General features: G+C 39.9%; 3 protein-coding genes across 6 annotated transcripts in view; all 3 read right to left on the bottom strand.

Moving 5' to 3' along the window:
- MRPS35 (mitochondrial ribosomal protein S35) overlaps positions 1–11851 on the bottom strand; it is a 47628-nt gene extending 35777 nt beyond the window's left edge. Inside the window, exons 1-5 of one of the 3 annotated variants that reach the window (XM_047066994.1) lie at positions 11725–11799; positions 10163–10262; positions 8113–8159; positions 6096–6263; positions 3084–3144 (exon numbers count right to left, since the gene is read on the bottom strand). In XM_047066994.1, coding sequence (XP_046922950.1) covers positions 3084–3144; positions 6096–6239 — 205 coding nt within the window. In that variant the 5' untranslated portion in view covers positions 6240–6263; positions 8113–8159; positions 10163–10262; positions 11725–11799. Of the gene's footprint in view, positions 1–3083; positions 3145–6095; positions 6264–6909; positions 6927–8112; positions 8160–10162; positions 10263–11724 lie in introns of those variants that run through there. The other 2 variants (XM_047066991.1, XM_047066992.1) reach the window with 2 other exon arrangements.
- A 5162-nt stretch (positions 11852–17013) lies between these two features.
- On the bottom strand, positions 17014–17724 carry REP15 (RAB15 effector protein). Its single transcript, XM_047066995.1, has one exon. It carries the CDS (start codon positions 17722–17724, stop codon positions 17014–17016), a length of 711 nt encoding a protein of 236 aa, XP_046922951.1.
- A 926-nt stretch (positions 17725–18650) lies between these two features.
- Positions 18651–23921, bottom strand: part of PPFIBP1 (PPFIA binding protein 1) — a 62530-nt gene continuing 57259 nt past the window's right edge. For both annotated transcript variants that reach the window (XM_047066997.1, XM_047066998.1), the window contains 3 exons: positions 22135–22314; positions 20865–20930; positions 18651–20484 (listed from right to left, as the gene is read on the bottom strand). In XM_047066997.1, the coding sequence (XP_046922953.1) occupies positions 20398–20484; positions 20865–20930; positions 22135–22314 (333 nt within the window). In that variant the 3' untranslated portion in view covers positions 18651–20397. The remainder of the gene's footprint in view (positions 20485–20864; positions 20931–22134; positions 22315–23921) is intronic.

The raw sequence follows: 23921 nt of genomic DNA, 5'->3' as shown, positions 1-23921 counted from the left end.
CTTTTGATATTTACCCAGAAGTGTGATTGCTGGATCACATGGTAGTTCTAATTTTAATTTTTAAAGCAAACTCCATACTGTATTCCATAGAGGCTGTACCAACTTACATTCCTAATCTACAGTACAAAAGGGTTTCCCTTTTCTCCACATCCTCACCAACACTTGTTATCTCTTGCCTTCTTGATGACAGCCATTTCTAGCAGGTGAAAGGTAGCTCCTAGTGGTTGTGATTTGCATTTCCGTGATTAGTGATGCTGAGCATCTTTTCCTGTGCCCACTGACGATGTGTAGGTCTTTCTTGGAAAGATGTCTATTCAAGTCCTCTGCCCATTTTTTAATCAAATTATTTGGGCTATTTTGGTGTTATGTAAGTTCTTTATATATTTTGGACATTAATCTTTCATCAGATATATCATTTGTAAACACCTTCTCCCATTCAGTAAGGCTGCCTTTTCAATTTGTTGAGGTTTCCTTCATTGAGCAAAAGCTTTTTATTTTGGTGGTCTCAACAGTTTATTTTAACTTTATTTCCCTTCTTGAGTAGACCTATTGAGAAACATATTGCTAAGGTCAATGTCCAAGACACAATTGCCTATGTTTTCTTTAAGGAATTTTATGGTTTCAGGTCTACATTTACATCTTTAACCCATTCTGAGTTAATTTTTGTGTATGGCGTAAGAAAGTGGTCCACCTTCATTCTTCTGCATGTAGTTGTCTAGTCTTCCCAGCACCATTTATTGAGGAGACTGTCTTTTCCCCATTGCATAATTCTTGCCTCCAGATGAACTGACCATATAATATAAGCATGGGCTTATTTCTGGGCTATCTTGTTCCATTGATCTATGTGTCTATTTTTGTGCCAATATCATACTGTATTGATTACTACAGCTTATAGTATATCTTGAAATCTTGAGACTGTGATACCTCCAGCTTTGGTCTTTCTCAAGATTGCTTTGGTTAGTCAGGGCCTTTTGTGGTTCCAAATTTTAGGATTCTTTGTTCTACCTCTTGAAAAATGTTGTTGGTATTTTGATAGGGATTATATTGAATCTGTAGTTTCTTTTGGGTAGTATGGACATTTTAACAATATTAATTCTTCAAATCCACTGCTTACATTTTTAATTGGATTGTCTGGCTTATTTTGCTATTGAATTATAGAAGTTCTTCATTTTTGGGGCATATAAACCTCTGACCTGAGGTTTGCAAATATTTTCTCCCATTCTGTAGGTTGCCTTTATATTTTGTCAAAGGTTTTCTTCACTGTGCAGTAGCTTTTTAGTTTGATATAGTCCCACTTGTTTTTACTTTTGTCTTTGCTATTGGTATCGAATCCAAAAAATTATTGAAGACCCATGTCAAGCAGCTTACTGCCTATGTTTCTTCCCATTTTGTTTTGTTAATGGGATACATATCACATTGCTTGATTTTTGAGTATGTTGAACCATCCTTGCATCCCTGAAATAAATCCCACTTGGTCAGACACAATCCTTTTAATGTACTGTTGAACTTGGTTTGGTAATATTTTTGTGAGGATTTTTCTATGTTAATCAAGGATATTGGCCTATGATACTTTTCTTGTAGTATCCTTGTCTTCTTTTGGTTATCAGGGTAATGTTGGTCTCATAAAATGAATTTGGAAGTGTTCCCTCCTCTTTTTTTTGGAAGAACTTGAGAAGTACTGGTATTACCTCTTTAAATGATTAGAATTCACCAGTAAAGCCACCTAATCCTGGACTTTTTTTTGTTGGTTTTTTTTTCTTTAATGTTTTTATTTATTTGAGAGAGTGCATGAGCACAGGGAAAGGGCCACGAGAGAGGGAGAGACAGAATCCCAAGCAGGCTCCATACTGTCAGTACAGAGCCTAACATGGGGCTCAATCAACTTCACGAACTATGAGACCATGACCTGAGCCAAAATCAGAGTTGGACATTTAACAGACTGAGTCACCCAGGTGCCCCATGTTGGGAGGTTCTTGATCACTGATTCAATCTCCTTACTAGTAATTAGTCTGTTCACATTTCCTCTTTCTTCATGATTCAGTCTTGGTAGATTGTATGTTTCTAGAAATTTATCCATTTCTGCTAGGTTGTCAAATTAGTTGGCAAGTAATTGTTCACAGTAGTCCTTATGATCCTTCATGTTTCTCAGATATCAATTGTAATGTCTCCTTTCATTTGCAATTTATTTGAGTCCTCTTTTCTCTTGGTGTGTCTAGTTAAAGGTTTGTGTATATTGTTTATCTCTTCAAAACACCAGCTCTTAGTTTCACTGATCTTTTTTCTTCCCTTTTTAGTCTGTACTTCGATTCTAATCTTTAGTCCCTTCTTTCTACTACCTTTGGGCTTAGATCTTTTTCTGGTTACTTGAGGTATATATTAGGTTGTTTATTTGGGATCTCTCTTTCTTTCTTAATGCATGCTATCAGCTTCTGTTTTAGAAATCTTTTGTTACATCCCGTAAGTTTGGGTATGTTCTGTTTCCATTTTCATTTGTCTCAAGATTTTTAAAATTTTTCTTTTGATTTCTTCTTTGAACCAATGGTTGTTTAGAGGCATGTTGTTCAATTTCCATATATTTGTGAATTTTCCAGTTTTCTTCTTGTTATAGATTTCCAGTTTTATTCCAGGGTAGTCAGAGAAGATGCCTAATGTGACTTCAATATTTTAAAATTTGTTACAACTTGTCTTGTGGCCTACCACGTGATCTATCCTGGAGAATGTTTCCTGTGTGCTTGAGAAGAATGTGTGTATTCTGCTTCTGTTGGATCAAATTCTGTAAACGTCTGTTAAACACATCTGGTCTAATATATAGTTTACATCCAGTGTTTCTTTACTGATTTTCTGTCTGGATGACCTATCTATTGTTGAAAGTGGTGTATTGGAGTCCTCTACTGTTGTACTGCTATCTGTTTCTCCCTTCAGTTCTGTTAATACTTGCTTTATATATTTAGGTGCTACTATTTTAGGTGCATAAACATTTACGGATGTTGTAGTCTCTTGATAAACTGACTCTTTTATCACTAGAAATGAGATTATTCTATTCAAAGTCAGTATTAACTTCATATACTAAAACAATCACTTACCTTTAAGAGCTTCACAGTGCTTCTTAATTGCTACAGGTGTCAAATGCAAAAAATTGGGGATCTAAAAGTGGAGAAATTTAAAGGATAAATTAGCCTAATATCTCAAAAACATAAAGATAATTTTTTCCCAATACTAAATCCTAAGCCCAACAAACTTTGTAATAAATAAAATCTAGTTTTTATAATATTAATTCTATTTCACATGTGTTGTGAATTTAGGAAACGAATTCCTTGAAATATAGATTCATGATGTATCTTATGATGATGATAGTGGGAAAAAATAAATGCTGTTTTTATAGTACTCTTCCAGCCATAATCTACAGATCTACATATTTTCCTTATAAAATTGAAAGGATTTAAGGACACACATTATTGTTTAATCATCCTAAGTCCCCTGGAATACCCAGCATGGCGCTCTATGTTCCACTTTGTACTTAACAGACATTTTATAAACTGAATAAATGAAGCTAGCAAGTCTTTACAGTTAATGAAATATGGTATACATTTATGATGATATATATTAGGAGCTCATTCACAGGGCCAATGAAAATTTAGGAAAGACCAAAGATATGAATCCTTCAAATAAATAATTAAGATTTCCTACCTTATTTCTTGAATAATGTTAAGCATCTGAAGAGTTTTAAAGAAACTCATTTGGATAGAAAATATGAACAAGTAGAAATTTACTCCAAATATTATGCTTGGAATCATGAGTGCTGATCAGAAATGTTTATTTTAATTAAGAGAAAATAGACACTGAAAATGGAAATTATGGGGTAGGTGACTTTATTTTCTATACCTCTATTGTTTAAAAATGAAAATATAGTCTCTCAAAATCATAGAAGTATAAAAACAGCTAATGTGTCCATAGAATTTATATTGGCACTGCTTCATGTACTCTGCATATATTAGCTTGGTTACTAAACTTACCCAATAGCACCCCCTAGGAATACATCACATCACTGGACTAATAATATATATCGTTGATTCTTTTTTATAACTATAGTTCATTTATTTATTTTGAGAGAGCGCACACACATGCATGCATGCTAAAGAGACAGCAGGGGAGAGGCAGAGAGAGAGACAGAGAGACAATCTCAAGCAGGCTCTGTGGGACTCAAATTCACAAATTGTGAGGTTATGACCTGGGCAGAAATCAAGAGTCAGATACTTAACCAACTAAGCTACCCAGACATCCCTATATAGTTGATTCTTAAAAAGGATGGCATACATTAAATGTTTGGATTTTTATGTTTATTAAAATATCATTCACAACCATTAGCATTACTACAGATATATTCCTAGCCTCTCTCACCTAGTGGTATTTTCCAAAGGCCTTTTCTTTAAACTAAGTTCTTTTCTTTCACTTGAAGAAAAGATTAGTTTCCTCAATGTCTGCTTTTTTACATGTCTTGTAACATTCACATTTCCAAGTTTCATTTACTCATCTCTACCAGGAGACAACTCCTCCATTGTACCATCTCATTTTTTTATCATCACCTTTCAGCAAATTTTTTTTTTCAAGATTCTCATATATATGCTAAGTGAAATAGGCCAGAAAAAGACAAATACCATATGATTTCACTTATATGTGGAATCTAAAGAACAAAACAAAAAGCAGAAACAGACCCATAAATACAAAGAACTGATGGTTGCCAGAGGGAAGGGGCATGGAAGGATAAGAGAAACAGGTGAAGGGGGGTGGGGGAGACAGGCTTCCACTATGGAATAAGTAAGTCATAGGGCTAAAAGAGCACAGAAATATACTCAACAGTATTTTAACAGTGTTGTATGGTAACAGATGGCAGCTACAGTTGTGGTGAGCACAGTGTAACACACAGATTGTGGAATTACTATGTTGTACACCTGAGACTAATGTAACATGGCGTGTCAACTATACTTCACTTAAAAACAAAAAAAAAAGAAGAAAAAGACTCTCATATAGTGGAAAACACAGTTCACCAATGACAACTGTACATAACAGGAACCATCTAAGATATGCATTCTCAGGCTAAGCATATTCATATTTTCTTTTTTTTTTTTAATTTTTTTTTTTTTTAACTTTTATTTATTTTTTGAGACAGAGAGAGACAGAGCATGAACTGGGGAGGAGCAGAGAGAGAGGGACACACAGAATCCGAAACATGCTCCAGGTTCTGAGCTGTCAGCACAGAGCCCGACGCGGGGCTCGAACTCACAGACCGTGAGATCATGACCTGAGCCGAAGTCGGACGCCCAACCAACCAAGCCACCCAGGCGCCCCGCATATTCATATTTTCTTTAAAAAGCTTACAGTTCATAAATCATTATAGATGCTACCAACTCAAGCATTTAATATGATGTATTTTGCTTCAAGAAATAAAGAAGTTTAAGGACTATAACAATATTAAATAATATTTTACCTTTCTGGATAGAAAAGTTTTAAAATCTCTCTCTTAAAAGATTTCAGGGGCGCCTGGGTGGCTCAGTCAGTTAAGTGTCCGACTTTGGCTCAGGTCATGATCTCATGGTCTGTGAGTTTAAGCCCTGCGTCGGGCTCTGTGCTGACAGCTCAGAGCCTAGAGCCTGCTTCAGATTCTGTGTCTCCCTCTCTCTTTGCTCCTCCCCCACTTGCGCCCTGTCTCTCTCTCTCTCTCTCAAAATAATAAACAAACATTAAAAAAAAGAAAGTAGATTTCAGACCCCAATTCTCATTCTCAAATTAGGTTATTTCACTTTCCTTAGTTCCACTTGAAAGATACAAAACCAAAAAGATATAATAGAGAAGAAAAAGCCAAAAGGGAAGCCATTGGACCAATTAATTATATTCTTAAATGCCTAGGATTCTTTGAATCTTCTTTACCATGGATAATCAGAATATATCATCCATTATAAACTGAAAAAAAAATTCAACTAAAATACAATAAGCTGCTACATACTGAACCTTGAAGTACAAGGCAGGGTAGGCACGGGAAGAGGATCAGCATTTATTTAGATATAAAAGTTAGCCAATAAAACAGTAACTTATCTTACCTTTAAAAGTTCTAGATTTCCCTCCTTTGCCATGGGCACCCCCCTTTTTACTGGATAACCCATTCGAACAGGAAGAGGTACAGCAGAGGGTTTAAATGGTGCTGCAACAGGATAAACACTAGGCCAGTCCAGGTCAACAGTCATTTTCTCTGTCCTAGGAGGTAATGCCTAAGGAATATAAAATAGTTACATATTTTAAATATGAACATGATCTTTAATCTCAGAGCAAAAAAACTGAAATCAAGAGAAACATAAGCAGAATAGCAACCTTCATAAAATCTGACCTTGCACAAAGCTGCCGCTATTCAAATGTAAAAACACCAAACCTATCTAATATTTTTGCTTTGTTTCTGCAAACCCTCTGGGAAGGATGCCCTTGAATAGCACACATGTCCTTTACTAAAAATTTATTTCTACGGATTTACTCAGACTTTTAGCAAACTTTTTACATTTTGTTTGTGAAAGAGTAACAATGTATTTTGAAATACAGATCTTCCTCAACTTACAATGGGTTAATGTCCTGATAAACCCATCCTAAGTTGAAAAAACTGTAAGTCAAAAATGCATCAATACACCTGACATACTGAGCAAGCTTAGTGTAGCCTCCTTTAAATGTGCTCAGAACACTTAAGCGTACATTTGGGTAAAATCATCTAACACAAAGCCTATTTGAATACTGTACTGCAAGTGAAAAAAAGAATGGTTATATGGGTACAGAATAGTTGTTAAGGGTATTGGTTACTTATGCTCATGACTGTGTGGCTGACTGGGAGCTATGGCTCACTGTCACTGCTGTGAAACTAAAGTTTCGTACCATGTAATGCTAGTCCAGGAAAAGATCAAAATTCAAAATTCCAAGTACAGTTTCTACTGAATGCGTACTGGTTTCCACCACCATAAAGTTGAAAAATCGTAAGCTGAACCACAGTAGGCTGGTGACTACCTACAGTTTTTAGAACTTCTTTGATGGAAGTCAGGACATGAAGGGATACTGAAAATTTGGAAATAAAGGAAATAAGAAATGAATAACAAGAGCTTGGAAATAAGTAAATTAGGGTGAAATTAGCTGAATAAATACATAATGAGAAATTATGACTCTGTCCCAGAGGATAGCTATATGATAGTTTAGTCAATCACATTAACATACACATATTTTTTTAAAAACTGTATTCACTGGGGCGCCTGGGTGGCTCAATCGGTTAAGCATCCAACTTCGGCTCAGGTCATGCTCTCGCGGTTCGTGAGTTCGAGCCCCGCGTCGGGCTCTGTGCTGACAGCTCGGATCCTGGAGCCTGTTTCAGATTCTGTGTCTCCCTCTCTCTCTCTCTCTGACCGTCCCCCATTCATGCTCTGTCTCTCTCTGTCTCAAAAAATAAATAAACGTTAAAAAAAAAATTTTTTTTAGATTAAAAAAAAAATCAAAAAAATAAAAACTGTATTCATTAGAAGGGCATGGCCAGCATACATAAGAAGGGTTGAAGAAAGCAAAACTTGGCAATGCCAAACAAAGCAGTATCAAAACCAATGTAGTGTATGTCCTAGAAGCAGGGAATATTACTGTGAAAATAACTACTCTAGATAATTATAATTCGGTGCAATTTAGCCATTTAACTTCCATCTAATAATATGCCTCTGTTCATACTCAACAAGTGACCTAATAATTTGGATTCTTCCATAGAGTTGCCGACAGGGTAAAACCAAACTGGGTTAGATTAATATACACATCCCAGACTTCATGATTATTAAAGGCATCATCAAAAATAAGTCTATATTCTAGTTTATATACCTATTTCCTGGGAGTGTACGAGTGAGCTCACCTCTCAAAGATGATCCATTCCTGGAGTACTGACAAAAACCAGTCCAAGACTGCAGCCAAGGCTCTGGCAGTCACCATGTAAACACCCCCTTTGAAAGCCTTCTTGGGCAGCACCCTTCTGCCTCATCGTGAATATCTGTCTCATTTTAGAACTTCAGAAACCATTATGATAGTATGTAGCAGACAACATTAATTGTTTACCTTTCTTCTCAGTGGTCTTTCATATCTGGATGTTCTGCCTGCTGTACCTAGAAGACAACATAAGAGTTACAGAGAACTGTATAATGCAGACTGTTCAACACTGGTGATGATCCTGTAACTCTCAGATAATTTCAGGTATTCAGTAATACAAAAAGGAAACAATAATCCATTTTCTGTGAGCGTGGGACTAACTCATCTTAATGAAAATGAAAAGTCAGAAATAGTTAAGAAAATTCCCAAGTTATTTAAACATAAAGTATATTGTGACTGATGATATAGTGAATTTATCATCTAATGAAATATTTTCAATAAATTCTAAAGTCTATAGTCAAATTAACTCACTTTCCCAAGTTAAAACATCTAGTTAGAAATAACTATGCTGCATTTTTAAAGATAACTGATTTGAAATTTTTTTTTTTAACGTTTATTATTTTGAGAGAGAGAGAACATGAGCGGGGGAGGGACAGAGAGAGAAAGAGGGAGGCACAGAATACGAAGCAGGCTCCAGGCTCTGAGCTGTCAGCCACAGAGCCCGATGCAGGGCTGGAACTCATGGACCACGAGATCATGACCTGAGCCAAAGTGGGACGCTTAACCGACTGAGCCACCTAGGTACCCCCAGAACTGCCAATGTTACAGTAATGCCAATAACAGTAAAACTCATAGCCATTCCTAATAAATCACATACCTATAGAAGAGGGCAAATTACTTACAGTATATACCTTTCATAATACTACCTTATGCCTCTCTAAATAAATGTTTTGCTACATTACAGTAATAATGGCTATAATTATTTAGCACTTTCACATGCCATACACTATGCTACATACTTTTCATTCTTATCTCATTTAATCTTACTGTTCACAATAACTGTTAAGTACCATTATTATCCTTATTTAGAGGTCATTTACAGCCAAGAAAACTAAGGATCGAAGAGTCAGGGTGACAATAGCATAGCACACAAGACTCTTCACACTCTGAACCACTTCTATCTCTAACTTCATCTCCCTTCACAAGGTCCCACAGTTACACTGAACTTCTAGTACCAGACCCTTTGGACTTTCTCCAAACCTAATGTTTTCTCTACCTGGAATGTGCCTCCTTTCCCTCTGCCTGGTTTCTGTCTTCAGCTGACAAATCCTTTTTTTTTTTTTTTTTTAATTTAAAAAAAAATGCTTATTTATTTTTTAGAGAGAGAGACAGAGTATGAGCAGGGGAGGGGGAGAGAGAGAGGGAGACACAGAATCTGAAGCAGGTTCCAGGCTCTGAGCTGCCAGCAGAGCCTGACATGGGACTCAAACCTGTGAACTGTGAGACCATGACCTGAACTGAAGTCGGATGCTTAGCTGAGCCACCCAAGCACCCCTTCATCGGACAAATTCTTATTCATTCTGTGATAGTAATTCATTCATTCATTCAAAAATCATTTCAGTGATATTGTGTACCAGAAACTGAGAAAGCAGCAATGAGCAAGAGAAACACAGACCCTGCTCTCACAGAATGTAGAGGTTGTCAAATAAGATAACTATTTATCAAGGAATTTCAATAAAGTCATAAATATTAATGACAACAAATAGCAGGGGACCAAACTCAGTCAATTAGTTGGGGGAAATCTCCCTGAAGAACTGGACTTTAAGCTAAAACCTTAAGGATGAGCAGGAGGTAACCCTGGGAACAGGCAAGTGAGAGAAAGTATCCTATGAAGAAAGGAGAAATGGAAAATCAATATTAAAAAGTTCAGTATGGTTGAAATTTAAGAAGAGAACAGAAAATGCACTGAGAAAAGAGGCTGGAAATATTCAATAGGCACCTCAACTATAACACATCATTGGCAGAACTCTTGATTTCTTATTCCAGTCTTCCCAATCCCTGTAAATGATATCTCCATTCATCCAATTGCTCAGGACAAAAATCTAACATGCTTCCTAAGAGTTTTCCTCATGCCTCATCAAATACCAAATCCATCAGTAAGTCCCCTTAGCTATACCTTCAAAATATATCCCACATTCAACCACACCGCCTTCTCTGCTATCACCTCAATCTAACTCACCATCATTTCATTTGGACTACCGCAATAGCTTCCAAACTGATCTCTCCTGGATTCCATTCTTTTCCCCCTAAAGTTGGGTCTCCATACCGCAGTCAGTGATCTTTTAAAAGATAAATTACATTGTATCACTTCTGTGTTCAAAACCTTCCAGTATAATACCAAACTTATAATAAAATCCAAGCCAAACGCCTAAAAGCCTTTGGGGGATCAGATCATTACTTACCAGTCTCCTGAGTTCACTCACCTCCAAGTTGACTTTCTTTCTGTTCCTTGATCACACCCCTAAGCTCCTTTTCACTCCTGGTCCCTTGCAGTTGCAGTTCCCTCCACACACAAACACATACACACCACCACGGGTTCTGCTCAAATGTCACTTCTCCAGGGAGGTCTTTCCTGACTACCCAATCTTTTCCTACTCTATAACCAGTACTCCTCCAATCCATCGTTCTCAATACCCTGCTTTATTTTTCTTCATAGCACTAATCACCACCTGACATTGTACTGACATTGTTTTGTTTATAGTTGGATTTCCTAAAAGAATGTAAACTTCATTAGGTGAGAGACCTTGCTATATCCCCGTATAACACTACCTAGCACACGGTACAGAAGGAATAAAAAAAATCTAATGAAAGAGCCATGCATTAAGACTACGGAGCCACTCTGACAAGTTAAGGAATTTATCACATCTTAAGCAATGAGAAACCTTTTCCTGGTTTTGAACAAGGGAGTGGCAAGCTAAGATTCTTTTTGAATACTTCACTCTGGTTGCTGTGAGAATTCAATGTAGGAGAACAAGGGCAGAAACAGGGAGCAGTAAAGAAACTACTGTAAAAGTGAGAGATGGTGGCCTAAACTGTTGGTTATACGAAAATGAGAGATGTTTTAGAAGGTATCATGGATAGCACAGGACATGCCCCCTTCCTGACTAAGCTTTCCGTGACTCTTGTGAGCTCATCCTCAAAACCCCTCTGTTACTCTATTCATGCTTCCATTACAACACCTCATACTTCACAGTATGATTCCGTTAACAAATCTGTCTTTTCCACAGACTCCTCCAAGGCAAGAACGGTATCTTGAATGAAGGTTATCTCAATAATGCCTGTTGAATGAAGGTCATCCCATTTGGTGGCATAGCTAAGGCTGGAATTCAGAGCTGCAGTTTGTTCAGGGACAACTGTATGCTTCTCTTAACGTTCGGGAAAATCCGTGGTTCAACACTGCCCAACAAACATCACCGAGCACTAGTAACTGGAGTGACCCCGTGCCAAAGGCCGCGCAAGGAAGCACCAGGAAGCGCGCAGGTGACGGGGGAGGGAGGGAGCACGCTCGCCACGCCCAGAGCACCCAGAAGCAGAAATCGGCGACTAGGAACCCGGCGACACGGGCGCAGAGGTCAGACCCACACCTGCGGCTTTCCTACTGGGAGGGCCAGCGGCAGGCTAGCAGAGGACGTACCGGCTTTCCCCCAGGCGGCAGGGCCTCTGCCACCGCGGTGGCCATCATGGATTCGGTATGCCGCCCTCTCTCCCCCAAAGCCCGGAGGCGACGCAACAGACACTCACGCGGGCTTGGTATCGCAGAGCGGGTGGCCGGAGACACGGCGGTGCAGAAGGCACGCAGGGTCCTGGCCGCCGGCTGCAGGGCCAGCCACGCGGGGAGTGTGGCGGCCGCCATGGCTGCGACGACGGCAAGCCGGATGGGACAAGCGCAGCCTGGAGTTAAGGGGAGGGTGTGCGGCCGCTACCGCGCAGGTTCGCTTCGGCTTGCCCCGCCTCCAGGGGGAAGAAACAGAAAACACGTGGGCCTGCAAAGTCAGAACTGGAGTTAAATGTGCAAGAAGGTAGCCCCCAAATAGGAAAAAGTAATGAAAACAACAAGGTTGAAAAAGGAATCGAAGCAGTCAGTCCAAAGAGGACCGTAAGAGATGAGGGAAATGTGGCTTACAGAGGGCAAATGTGGTCTGGGTGGGATTTCAGATAGCCCAGGAGTCTGGCAGCTTATGTTAGGGCCCTGCTCCTTTGCAGTTCCTGCTTATCCACACACTTTCTTGGTTTAAAGCAGCCTTGAGCTGGTGCAAGTGATATACTCTAAGGGCAGTATCTGATAGTAGTTAAATGGATAGCCTCTTGAGCCAGACTACTTGAGTTTAAAACTTGACTTCATTTTTACGTGGCTGGGTTGATCCTAATCAAGTTAATACATCCAAAGCTCTGGGGCACCTGGGTGGTTCAGTCGGTTAAGCACCTTAAGCGCCTGACTTCGGCTCAGGTCATGATTTCACGGTTCGTGGGTTCCAGCGCCACATCGGGCTCTGTGCTGACAGCTCAGAGCTTGGAGCCTGCCTGGGACCCTGTGTCTTCCACTCTGTCTGCCCCTCACCTGCTCACATTGTGTCTCTCTCTCAAAAATAAGTATTTTTAAAAAATTTAAAAATAAGTTTTAACAGTTCCTTCTGGAGATTCTGAAAGAGAATCTGTTTATGCCTCCCTCCTCGCTTCTGATGGTTTCCTGGCAGCCCTTGGCTTGTAGACACAGGACTCCAGTCTCCTTCTGTCTTCACTTGGTGTTCTACCCTCTCCTCTTTTTAAGATTCAAAGCATGGCCTTTTAGTCAGATAGATAGCAGGCTGGAATCCAGGCTCTGTTTCATTGTGATCTGGGGAAAATCTACCTAACATGTCTGAGCTTCAGTTTCGTGGAAAATGGGAACAATAATATTTTCCTCAAGACTGTTGTGATTAAGTAGTTATGTTTCAAAAGGCAGAATATAAATACTGGCCACTGGAATTAATCTCAGGGTCAATACAGCAGCCATTTTTGCTCTCTCCAGTATGTATGTTTCAGTAGGATGAAGTGCAAGACCTATCCCATACAAATTTAGGGACAAAAGAAGTATGAATCCTTATGGAATTAGTTTATATTCAGAGATTTCTCAATTTCTGAGCAAGAAGTTGAGTCTTAGGTCCTCACTCTGCCTTCCTGTGTTTCCTTTTTGTTGTACTGTCTCTGTAAGACATTAGTGGACAGACATGACCAGAGTTAGAGGAGCTAGAGAAATAGTGATTGTTTTCCTAAGCATTAAGTACAATAAGGTTCATTCTATATTAAAAGTTATCTCATTTGTAATGCTGTCAACAGGCAATAATAATGTTTCAATGCAGTGTAAAGAATAAAGCATGTAGGGGTGCCTGGGTGGCTCAGTGGGTAAAGCATCTGACTCTTGACTGGCTCAGGTCATGATCTCACCGGTTTGTGTTTGAGCCCCCCGTCTGGTTCCACACTGACAGTGCAGAACCTGCTTGGGATTCTCTCCCTCTCTTTCTCTCTCTCAAAATAAATAAACTTAAAAAAAAAAAAAAAGAATAAAGCATGCACATTGGAGTCACTAAGAATTACATAATTTTTCAGTTGGAAAAATTCTTAATTGTGCACTCACTTATGATAAAAATCTTCGGCTTTCATGACCAAATAATTCAACATATTGCAGAAGACAAATGGAGTCATGGGCATGCAACTCACACTTAGAGGAACCCCGTGTTTGGCTTAGAGTTCTGCTATCCCTGTCTTGAAGTTACTGACAATTTAAAATTTTTAAATTATTTTTGAGTGAGCAGGGGAGGGGTAGAGGGGGGTGGGGGAGAAGATTTGAAGCAGGGTCTGTGCTGATGGCAGAGATCTCGATATGGGGCTGAAACTCACGAACTGTGAGATCATGACCTGGGCCGAAGCCGGATGCTTAACAGACTGAGCCACCCAGGTGCCCTGAAATTATTGACAATTTTAAAACAAAGGGCCACACATTTTCAGTTCATACGGGGCTCCACAAATTATGCAGCCAGTCCCATGTGGAATAATTTTAAATATTAAGGTTTTTGATAATGGGTTATTATATTTAAACCATAGATTAATCTGATGACTTTCTGTCAGAGAGCTTTTGGTCAAAACCATCATCTTTCTAAAAAGTGAGTGAACGGAGAATGTTTACTTACAAGCATGGTTAATAGACAATAGCCAGGTATGTGAATGGACCTTGAAATCTAAATATCCATCAAAATAATATTGCTTAAATATTTTAAGGTATATACATACAACACAGAGTGCTACTTGCACATGTGGAAACCTAATCCTGACTGCACATTATAATTACCTCAAGACATTTAAGAAAACTTGTCTAGGCCCTCACTCTGAAATGCATTGGGTTTTTGGTTTTGCTTTTAAGTTTCCCAAGTGAATCTAATATATAGGCAGGATTGAAAATCACTGATGTCAGCCTTAAAGAGGACTGAGTGGATATAAATTGATTAGCATGGAGTATTGTCCAAAGTATATAGTTGTTTTAAAAAATGCAGGTTATGGATCATATCATTCCATTTGTGTAAAATATTTTTAATATGCAGTACATGTTCTGTAAAGTAACAGCAAACTGGAGGGAATAGATGTGGAAAGAGGAGGTGAGATTCCTGAAGCCTTAACTTTGTATACTTCTGTCCCTTTTTACAGCAAAATACACATTTTTAAAAAAATGTACTATCTTAAATCAGGGAAAGTTTCACTTATGATCTCACGGTTCATGGGTTCGAGCCCCATGTCAATCTCTGCATTAACAGTGCAGAGCCTGCTTGGAATTCTCTCTGTCCCCTCTCTCTCGGCCCCTCCCCCACTATCTCTGTCTCAAAGTAAATAAACTTAAAAGTAAATAAGTAAAAATTTTAAAAAAGACATGGTAAGCCTTTGACTTATATCTTCCAGCTGTTTAGAACATGAATATTTATAATTTGTATTATTAGAGTCTTCGACATTTTCATCAGCTTACAATTTAGTATAGAAAATGTCGTCACAAGCATTGTCTCCTTTGTATTAGTTGAACTAAGTCCCATTTACAAATAAGAAAACAAAGAGTTAAGTCACCAGACTCTGCTCTTTAGATAATTCAACTCAAACCTACATCTGATTTCAAGCTGAAGGTTGTTTTTACTATACTAACTACTTTCTTGATAGCTTACTCTACATAGCATTGCTACAGATAGGGGTCACTATATGCCAAGGAAACATTAATTGGGTATTCTAACCTTCCAGGCACAAAGTGCATGGCTTTATTTCTTCCTTTGCATACATCCATAATATTTAAGAAATTTGGAAAGACAGCATTCTAATTGTGATGCATTTCATATTCTTCATCCAATCATCAGCAAACGCTGTAAGCTTTACCTTCAACTATTCCTAGATCTGACCTTTTCATCCCTCCTCCTGTACCACTTTGATCCTTTTCCCTCTTATTATAATAGCTTCCTAGCTGCTCCCTGGGCTCTGCTTTCACTCTTTCCTCCCCACAATCTAGTCTCCAGCCAGCAATCAAGTGAGGGTTTTGAATTGTAAAGCAGATCGAGGCATTTCTCTCCCTTTATCACTCAGAATAAAATCAAGTCCTTACAAGTATGTGCTTCAATCACATCAACTCCACTCCTGTTTTAGCCCTTTGCCTTTACAGCTCTCTAAGCCTAGAACATTCTTTCCCCGATTTATCTGCTCTGATGCTTTCCCTCTTCACTGAGACCTCTGGTCAATTACCCCCTTCTCAGAGGTCTCCCTTACCCACCCCATATAAAGTAGCACGTCCTCACCCTCGATCCCTTTATCCACGCTTTATTTTCACATAACACCCGATATACTTTTTTAAGTATATACACATATATTTGTTTATGGATAGTCTTCCACCATTAAAAGAGAGACTGCCCAAGAGTAGGGACTTTGTTCTTTTTACTACTGGATTGGAAAGGCGCAGGACAGGGCCTAACATAATCATTTACCAGTCATGTGTGTGAATCTTTCATTTTCACTTTTAAGCATTTTTTTTGCTTCTGCTGTTAGTTTTCCTCCCTTAAAGTACTAGAATTCTACCCAGGCTTTTAAGCAAATTTGGTTTTTATAAGTGAATACACTTTACTTACTGCAAATACTAAACAAATGTTAATCATCATTACAGGGGATTGCTATAGGGGTCACTGTGTTTAAATCCTAGAAAAAGCTGACACTCAAGTGAGTGCCAAAGTGAATGCCACCAAGATCCTCTGTGCACAGAGAAAGCAGCTGGGGATGAGCTGGGAGCAAAGGCAGAGCTTAGGGGAAGAAAGGGGAATGAGGTTTTGCCTAGGAGTCCTGGAATGAAACTGGTATTGTAAATGTAATTAAACCTGTTCTGTAGTCCATGAGACTGCATGGCACCACCTCACCCCAGCCACCTTCCACCCGCAGCAGTAAAAATATATTTTACACTTTCAAGTTCTAGACTTATTATAATAAACAAAGACGCATTTTTTTTTTATAAAAAAATTTTTTTTTCAATGTTTATTTATTTTTGGGACAGAGAGAGACAGAGCATGAACGGGGGAGGGGCAGAGAGAGAGGGAGACACAGAATCGGAAACAGGCTCCAGGCTCTGAGCCATCAGCCCAGAGCCTGACGCGGGGCTCAAACTCACGGACCGCGAGATCGTGACCTGGCTGAAGTCGGATGCTTAACCGACTGCGCCACCCAGGCGCCCCAAAGACGCATTTTTTAAGCAAATCAAACTTTAAGGGTGACTTTATTATCCCCTCCTCCCATTTTTATAATTGAATAAAGGAAATTGTAACTTTTCCCTGCAATGTAGGCAGGGTTTTTCCCTCTCCGTAGTCATGACATTATATTTTTTGACCCAGGTGATCATTTTCATTCAATGGAGGGTGGGTGTAAAAAAAAAAAAAAAAAAAACAACAACATATCCCATGCTGGGATGATGCAAGTGTGTGAGCTTGCCTATTAGAGTATTTTTTCTTTTTGCCTTACAGGCCAGTCTGATTGTGCACATCCAGTTCAGAGGATGCTAATATAAACCTTGCCCACCTCTCTCAGCCCATCTTTCTTACTCAGACAGTTTCCAAGCAGCTCTCTGATGGAGACACAGTCTTCAGTTTCCCGGACAAATTGCGCCACAGCCTTTGCTCCTGGCAGATGGCCCCTCACTGTCTCACTTTTGACACTGTCCAGGACAACTCCTCTGATGTCTTTGGGCTTTCCTGGCACACCAAAGATGATAAACAGGCCCAGGCAATCCTCTCCTATCAAGTTACAGAAATCTTCCAGCTTATCGAATCTACTTCTCTTCCTGGAAGGCTCCTCTGGCCCGGGTTCTGGATGTGAGAAGTCGCAAGGCTTAGAAACCACAGGAGGAAGAGTAGACATCTGCAGGGTCTGCACTGCCAGCTGCAGCCTTATTTGCTTATCGGATCCCCAGAAGGTCCAAATCCAGTCTGCCCCAAACAGTACGGCTTGGTGCTTGGACATCTTGGTGGTGGTGAGCCACTCATCAACTCCCTTTTCTTGGCAGAAGGTGACAAAGTGGATTAAGAAGATCTCATTCAGAGTGTTTGAAGCTGGGCACAGGTTGCTCAGAGGATCTTCAAATCCAAGATAGTCCTTCAGTTTCTCAGCCGCATGGATTATCGCCTCGCTGACAACCTCACCAACGCTGAAAACCTCTGTGCCGTCTTTCAGAGCCAACTGTTGTGATGGTTTTTGCCCCATGTTCTCTGCAACCCATCAAGACTGCTTCCGAAGGTCACATGTGTGATCCTCATTCAGAGTGACTTCTTTTCCAGATTCAAAATCTTACAACGAAGTCACATCTGTTAACGTGGGCCCAGTTTTCCGACTCCACATTTATGTGGGGTAGCTAAGCGTATCTACACATAACTAAGCAAACACGTTAGTTCTCCCTGTTTGCCAATGAGGCGTGTTGTATTCATACAGATTCCTGTTGGCTTATTAAGTGAGAGATAACTAACCTTCACCAAAAACATCTGTTCCTCTCTAGTTCTAGTCACTCAACTTTTAATATTTGGCAATCTCTTCCAAGACAGGTTTCCACTTTTCAGATTTTACTTAAATTAAAAGTAGCATTCAGTTTTTTAAAAAAAAATTTTTAATGTTTATTTATTTTTGAGACAGAGAGAGACAGAGCATGAATGGGGGAGGGGCAGAGAGAGAGGGAGACACAGAATCGGAAGCAGGCTCCAGGCTCTGAGCCATCAGCCCAGAGCCCGACGCGGGGCTCGAACTCACAGACCGTGAGATCGTGACCTGAGCTGAAGTCGGACGCTCAACCGACTGAGCCACCCAGGCGCCCCGGCATTCAGTTTTTTAAAGAACCATACACCTCCTTCCATACAACTAATGTCTTCAACTTTGCTGGTGAGTCCTTTCCCTTTGCTTTCCCGATAACCCCTCTGCCGTGATTCCTCACCCCCCCAGCCCAGCAGCCTGTTTCCTTTCATACAGAAATTCCTCTGAGTCCTCACATTTCTACCTGTTGATACGTGCTATAAGCCTCACCTCAATAAACGTATGGGAGTTTGTGAATTATAAAGCATTTGTGTCACTGTTCTCTACACCAGAAATAAAGCCCCGTGGGTATTCTGAACAAAGGAAAATAAAGTCACAGACAACAAAAATGAGGCAATCATCAATTGACTTTATTTCTTTTCATATGGTAATACCAGCAGTGTACAACATTTCGTAAATAAAATATATATCGTCAAAAAAATCTGAACTTTATCACATATCATCAGTTATGTTACACTGTCCTGAATAAAGAATATTTGGCATCTATAACAGTCTCCTGGTATTGTGTTAACCAGGTTTGGATAAGAAACTGTTTTTCAAATGGTGACAGATGTTTGCATTAAAATAAAACACTAATATGTAAGGAGTCCAATACAGTTACCAAACGACTAGTGGGGAACAAAAGATTATTATTAACATCAAATCATTTTAGTAATGAATAAACAGCAATTTAGTTCGACAGGCCCTTGTTGAAAAGCTTGATAACTTGCTAATAGCTTGCGAGATCACACAACCGACATTCAAACAGAATTTATAAGCACGTCCACTGGCGTATATGGAACTGCTCCCCCTGTGCCAGTTTGTGAAAACCTGTCTTTCCCAGGTTGGCTATTAGGAGAAGTGATGTAGTAGTGAATAAAACATAGAATAATTTTTCTAATACCCCTTAAAAAGTGATAAACAGTCATTTCTTGATAAATGATATTTGGGCCCTGTGCGATCAACAATCATCAACTACATTTTCATATTGCAATACAGCCATTATAAAACTCATGTTGTAGCCTCAGAATTATTGAACCCTGGGACAAAATGTCCAAATATTCAGCTTCTTAAAAAAAAAATCTCATTCATTGATAGCCTGAGAAATGTACGTTTAATAACATAAGGTAGACTGTTAGTGTTTTGATGTAATAAACTATTTAGCAAAGAGGAAAATAAGAAGCTTTAATACTGTAAAGGTTTTTGTTTTGTTTTGGTTTCTTCAGAAATCATTTCTATGTCTACATTTTGGGGGAACTCCTGAATGCATTCAAGTTAAGAGTATTTAAATGTCTCTTGAGTTCTTCCTTTGGAGGTAAAAGGATCCAAGATTAAGGTTGAACTTCTTAACTCTTCAACAATTTTGTGATGTATCATCAAGGAAGGGGTATTTCAGATATACTAATTTGGTTGGAATGATCAACAGCATTACAATTCAGTTGTGGAGAAGGAAAGATCATCCCAACCTTTCCATGAAACCAGCTGGTCCATGAAAATTCTGATCGCTGTGTTTGCTTTTCACCATCTGCCTTATGTCACAAGATAAAAGTTCTATTTTCTATGTACTAAATATGTACACATATTTTAAAAAATATATAAAAAAGGACCACGGGAGGCAAGGGGAGGTGTGGCTGGCACTTAGCGGGCACACTGAATGCTTAAAGAAATTCCACCTATTGATTTTGAAAGCAGATGATGCTCTGCTTTGATGGCTGTGGTGCTGTCACACGGACGGACGCAGACGTGACAGAGTCATTCACAGACTGCTTCCTGCTTCCCACATCCTGCATACCGTGAAGGGGAATGGCAACACGACGGTAAAACGCTCATATTAAATGCAATACTTTAAATATAATATATCACAGATTTGTACATTAAATAGAAGAAAAACGATTATCGTCTCATTCACCAGTGTCTCCTTTTTCATGGCGTCTTCAGAACGGGCACATACCCCCTGCTTTCGGTTTCCACTTCCACATGAGAAGTTGGAATAATAGACAGTAAACAATCTGCTGCTTGTTATGTGTTCTGTGAGTGTTTGAGAAGGAAGGTGGAGAAAAGGCGAGGGGCTCCTGATGCTCATTTGAGGGCCGTGGTTTAAACGTTGGAGTCCTCGTCAGTGATGCTGGCACTGGGGGAACGAGCGGCGAAGTCTCTGAACATGTCGTCCTCCTTTAACATGTGCTGGGAAACAAGGAGACGGGGGTCACACACACTGGGAGCCACGAGCTCAGAACTACACATCCTCCATGAAACATGTAGTCCTTTGGGGTTATTTTTTTTTTAATTTTTTTTTAACGTTTATTTAATTTTTGAGACAGAGAGAGACAGAGCATGAACGGGGGAGGGTCAGAGAGAGAGGGAGACACAGAACCAGAAGCAGGCTCCAGGCTCTGAGCTGTCAGCACAGAGCCCGACGCGGGACTCGAACTCACGGACCGCGAGATCATGACCTGAGCCGAAGTCGGCCGCTTAACCGACTGAGCCACCCAGGAGCCCACTTTGGGATTATTTTTAAACATATCTTGGAGAATTAACATTTTAAACTCATTTTATAGACTTACCGTTAGATTGTTGATGCCTTCAGAGAACGCACCTATCTGTCTCACTGTCCCTTCTGAATCTTCCATCTGCAAAGAACATACCATAACATGACCTCCTCATTTGCCCAATTTCAAAGAAAGCACAGCAAAGTGAGCAAAAGTCTAAGAATAACATGAGTGACACTGAATAGGATGGGTGCAACAGAACACTTCTCTCTTTTTTTAAATGTTTATTTATTTTGAGAGAAGAGAGAGGGAGGGAGGACAAGGGGGACAGAGAGAGGGAGGGAGGGAGAAGGGGGAGGGGCAGAGAGAGAGAGAGAGAGAGAGAGAGAGAGAGAGAGAAAGAATTCTAATCAGGCCCCATGCCCCCAGCGCAAAGCCCGATGTGGGGCTCAACCCTACCAACTGTGAGATCATGACCCGAGCAGAAATCAAAAGTCAGGGGCACCTGGGTGCCTCAGTCAGTTGAGTGTCTGACCTCAGCTCAGGTCATGATCTTGCGGTTCGTGAGTTCGAGCCCCATATTGGGCCGCTGCTGTCAGCCTGTCAGCTCAGAGCCCACTTCAGATCCTCTGTCCCCCTCCCTCTCTCTGCCCCTCCCTTGCCTGTGCTCTCCTAAAAATAAATAAATACTAAAAAACAAAGGAAAAAAGAAAGAAATCAAGAGTCAGATGCTTCACCGACCGAGCCACCCAGGTGCCCCACAACAGAACACTTCTGATGAAACCTCCTTTCGTTACTGTAACCAGACATTAAATACTAGATGAAACAAGACTACCACATACAGTGCAATGCTCTGATGTTGACAATGACACCAAAGGATTGGTGTTGAAAGGGTAGTATTCAAATCCATGACTTCATACTGAAAAGGCTAACAGCTGTGTATTTCTGACTTGATTTAACACACAGATTTCCTTGATGCAGAGACGATATAACATAGGTGAATAGCTCAGGCTTTGGAGCTGGCCTGGCAAGTTGGAATCCCAGTTCTTCTAGCAGCTCTTCTATCTTGGGTAAGTTACTGAATCTGTGCCTCAGTTTCCTTCTCTCTAGAATGAGGATAACCATGCTCTGTAGGTTTTAGGGTCACCATGAAAGTTAATATATGTTATGTGCTCAGGAGAGTGCCTGAAACATAGTAAGCAATCTGGAAGTTGTTGACTATTACCTTATCATTATCTTTATTTTATGGTGTTTGAGGAAAAACTGATTAGTAGACATAGTGCATGAAGTTTCCATTTTAGTGTTTCAATGCTGGAGGAACTTTCGTATACAGTGTTGCATTTACCTGCTCTAACCGGTCTAACTCATCTTCATCATACAGGCGCATGTCCAAACCAGGTTTAAATCCTTTCTTGCATGTACTTCCTGATGCCTGTCCCAATTCCATTGGACAAACATATTCTTCCCCATCTTCCTGTTTCTTCTTTCTCAGATTCCCAAAATTGCTGAAGGTCAGTTTCTTTGGCTTTAAAAGAAGAGCAAACATACAGGGATTTCATAAAATTCATGTGGCAAAAGATCAATAACATGCGTAATTATGCATTCCAACTACAGAGAAAATCAGTCGGATGATTCCATTGGTGTAACAAACATAAAAGCATCCTGGGTGTATGATTGACGCACCCAAGTATGATAACTAATCCTTATTATGAAGCTCAGAAGACTAAGCTTGTTCTCCTCATTCATATCAATTAGCTGGGTAGTCACTGTGAAAAGTCAAAAATGTCAAGAGCCTTGGTTTTGATTAAACAGGACTTCATGCAATGAGATGTCTCAGAGATGAATCCAATTTTGCAAGGTTTTCCCATCTAAAATGAGCACAAGAAAATGGACCTGACTTGTATTTTCTTTTCGGGGAAGCTATGATTATCGTAGACGCCTGTTATGCTTCCGTAACAGGATTGGTGGCTGTTAGAAGAATCCTCGCTCGTTTGGAGACAGAACTTCCAGTGATACTTGGAAGAGAAATTCCATAAGCAGATGGTGATCAGGCTGATGCTGAGAATTTTCTTTTCATAATGTTTATTTTATTTATTTTGAGAGAGAGAGAGAGAGACCGAGAGACGGAGAGAGGGAGTGCATGCAGGGGAGGGGCAGCGAGAGAGAGAGGGGGAGAGAAAGAACTCCAAGCAGGCGCCATGCTGTCAATGCAGAGCCCAAAGCAGGGCTCGATCTCACAGTTTGTGAGATCATGACCTGAGCAGAGATCAAGAGTCAGACGCCTAACCGACTGAGCCACCCAGGTGCCCCATGATACTGAGAATTTAGGTACAACAGAACCTTTTAGACGTTTCAAATCCAGTACATCTTTTAAGGGAGAAAAGGAGCTGAAGAGAAAGTGTCAGGAAGGTAGAGGAGGTAATAAAAAACAACAACAACAACAAAACATTATATGTATGTACATAAAGAACTTGGTACATATTTGTGGTGAAGCTGATAAACCCTATTTCTACATTAAGCTGGTTGAGATAACAGACACAGAAGAGTGCACAGAGAAATGATTTTTTTTTAATTTTTAAAAAAATCTTTATGTTTTGAGAGAGAGAGGAAAAGTGCAAGCAGGGGAGAGACAGAGAGAGAGGGAGACACAGAATCTTAAGCAGGCTGAGCTGTCAGCACAGAGCCTGACATGGGGCTTGAACCCACAGACCGTGAGATCATGACCTAAGTAGAAGTTGGACACTCAACCGACTAAGCCACCCAGGTGCCGCCCACTGAGAAATGATTTAAAAGAAGAAAAAGTAATCTGAATTTGGTATGACCCATGAATCTGGGTCAATCTGGAAAGAGTCATTCTCTGCTGGTCTACCTTGAATCATTTCTTAAGTATCTTTTTCTAAGTTTCAAGCTTGGCCAACTGTAAGGCAGACAAGCTGAACCTGTGTGAGAAGAAATCCTCCTCTTAGAATGGATTTATCCACAGAACAACTGCAATCGATAGTTGAGCCCAAGTTGCAAACTCTCTGTGTTTGCAATGTACTGACTGCATGCCAACATCATACTCTTCGTTACTGTTAACGCTAATAAAATAAATGATTTGAGTAAAGAAGCCCCCAAAAAGAAACTTTCAAA

Source organism: Lynx rufus, unplaced genomic scaffold (genome assembly GCF_022079265.1).
Source record: "Lynx rufus isolate CCGP_SWC_20201006 ecotype Redwood Valley unplaced genomic scaffold, mLynRuf1.p SCAF_7, whole genome shotgun sequence".
Taxonomy (NCBI): Eukaryota; Metazoa; Chordata; class Mammalia; order Carnivora; family Felidae; genus Lynx; species Lynx rufus.
The sequence above is the reverse complement of the archived record's forward strand: the minus strand, read 5'-3'. Positions and strand labels throughout refer to the sequence as shown.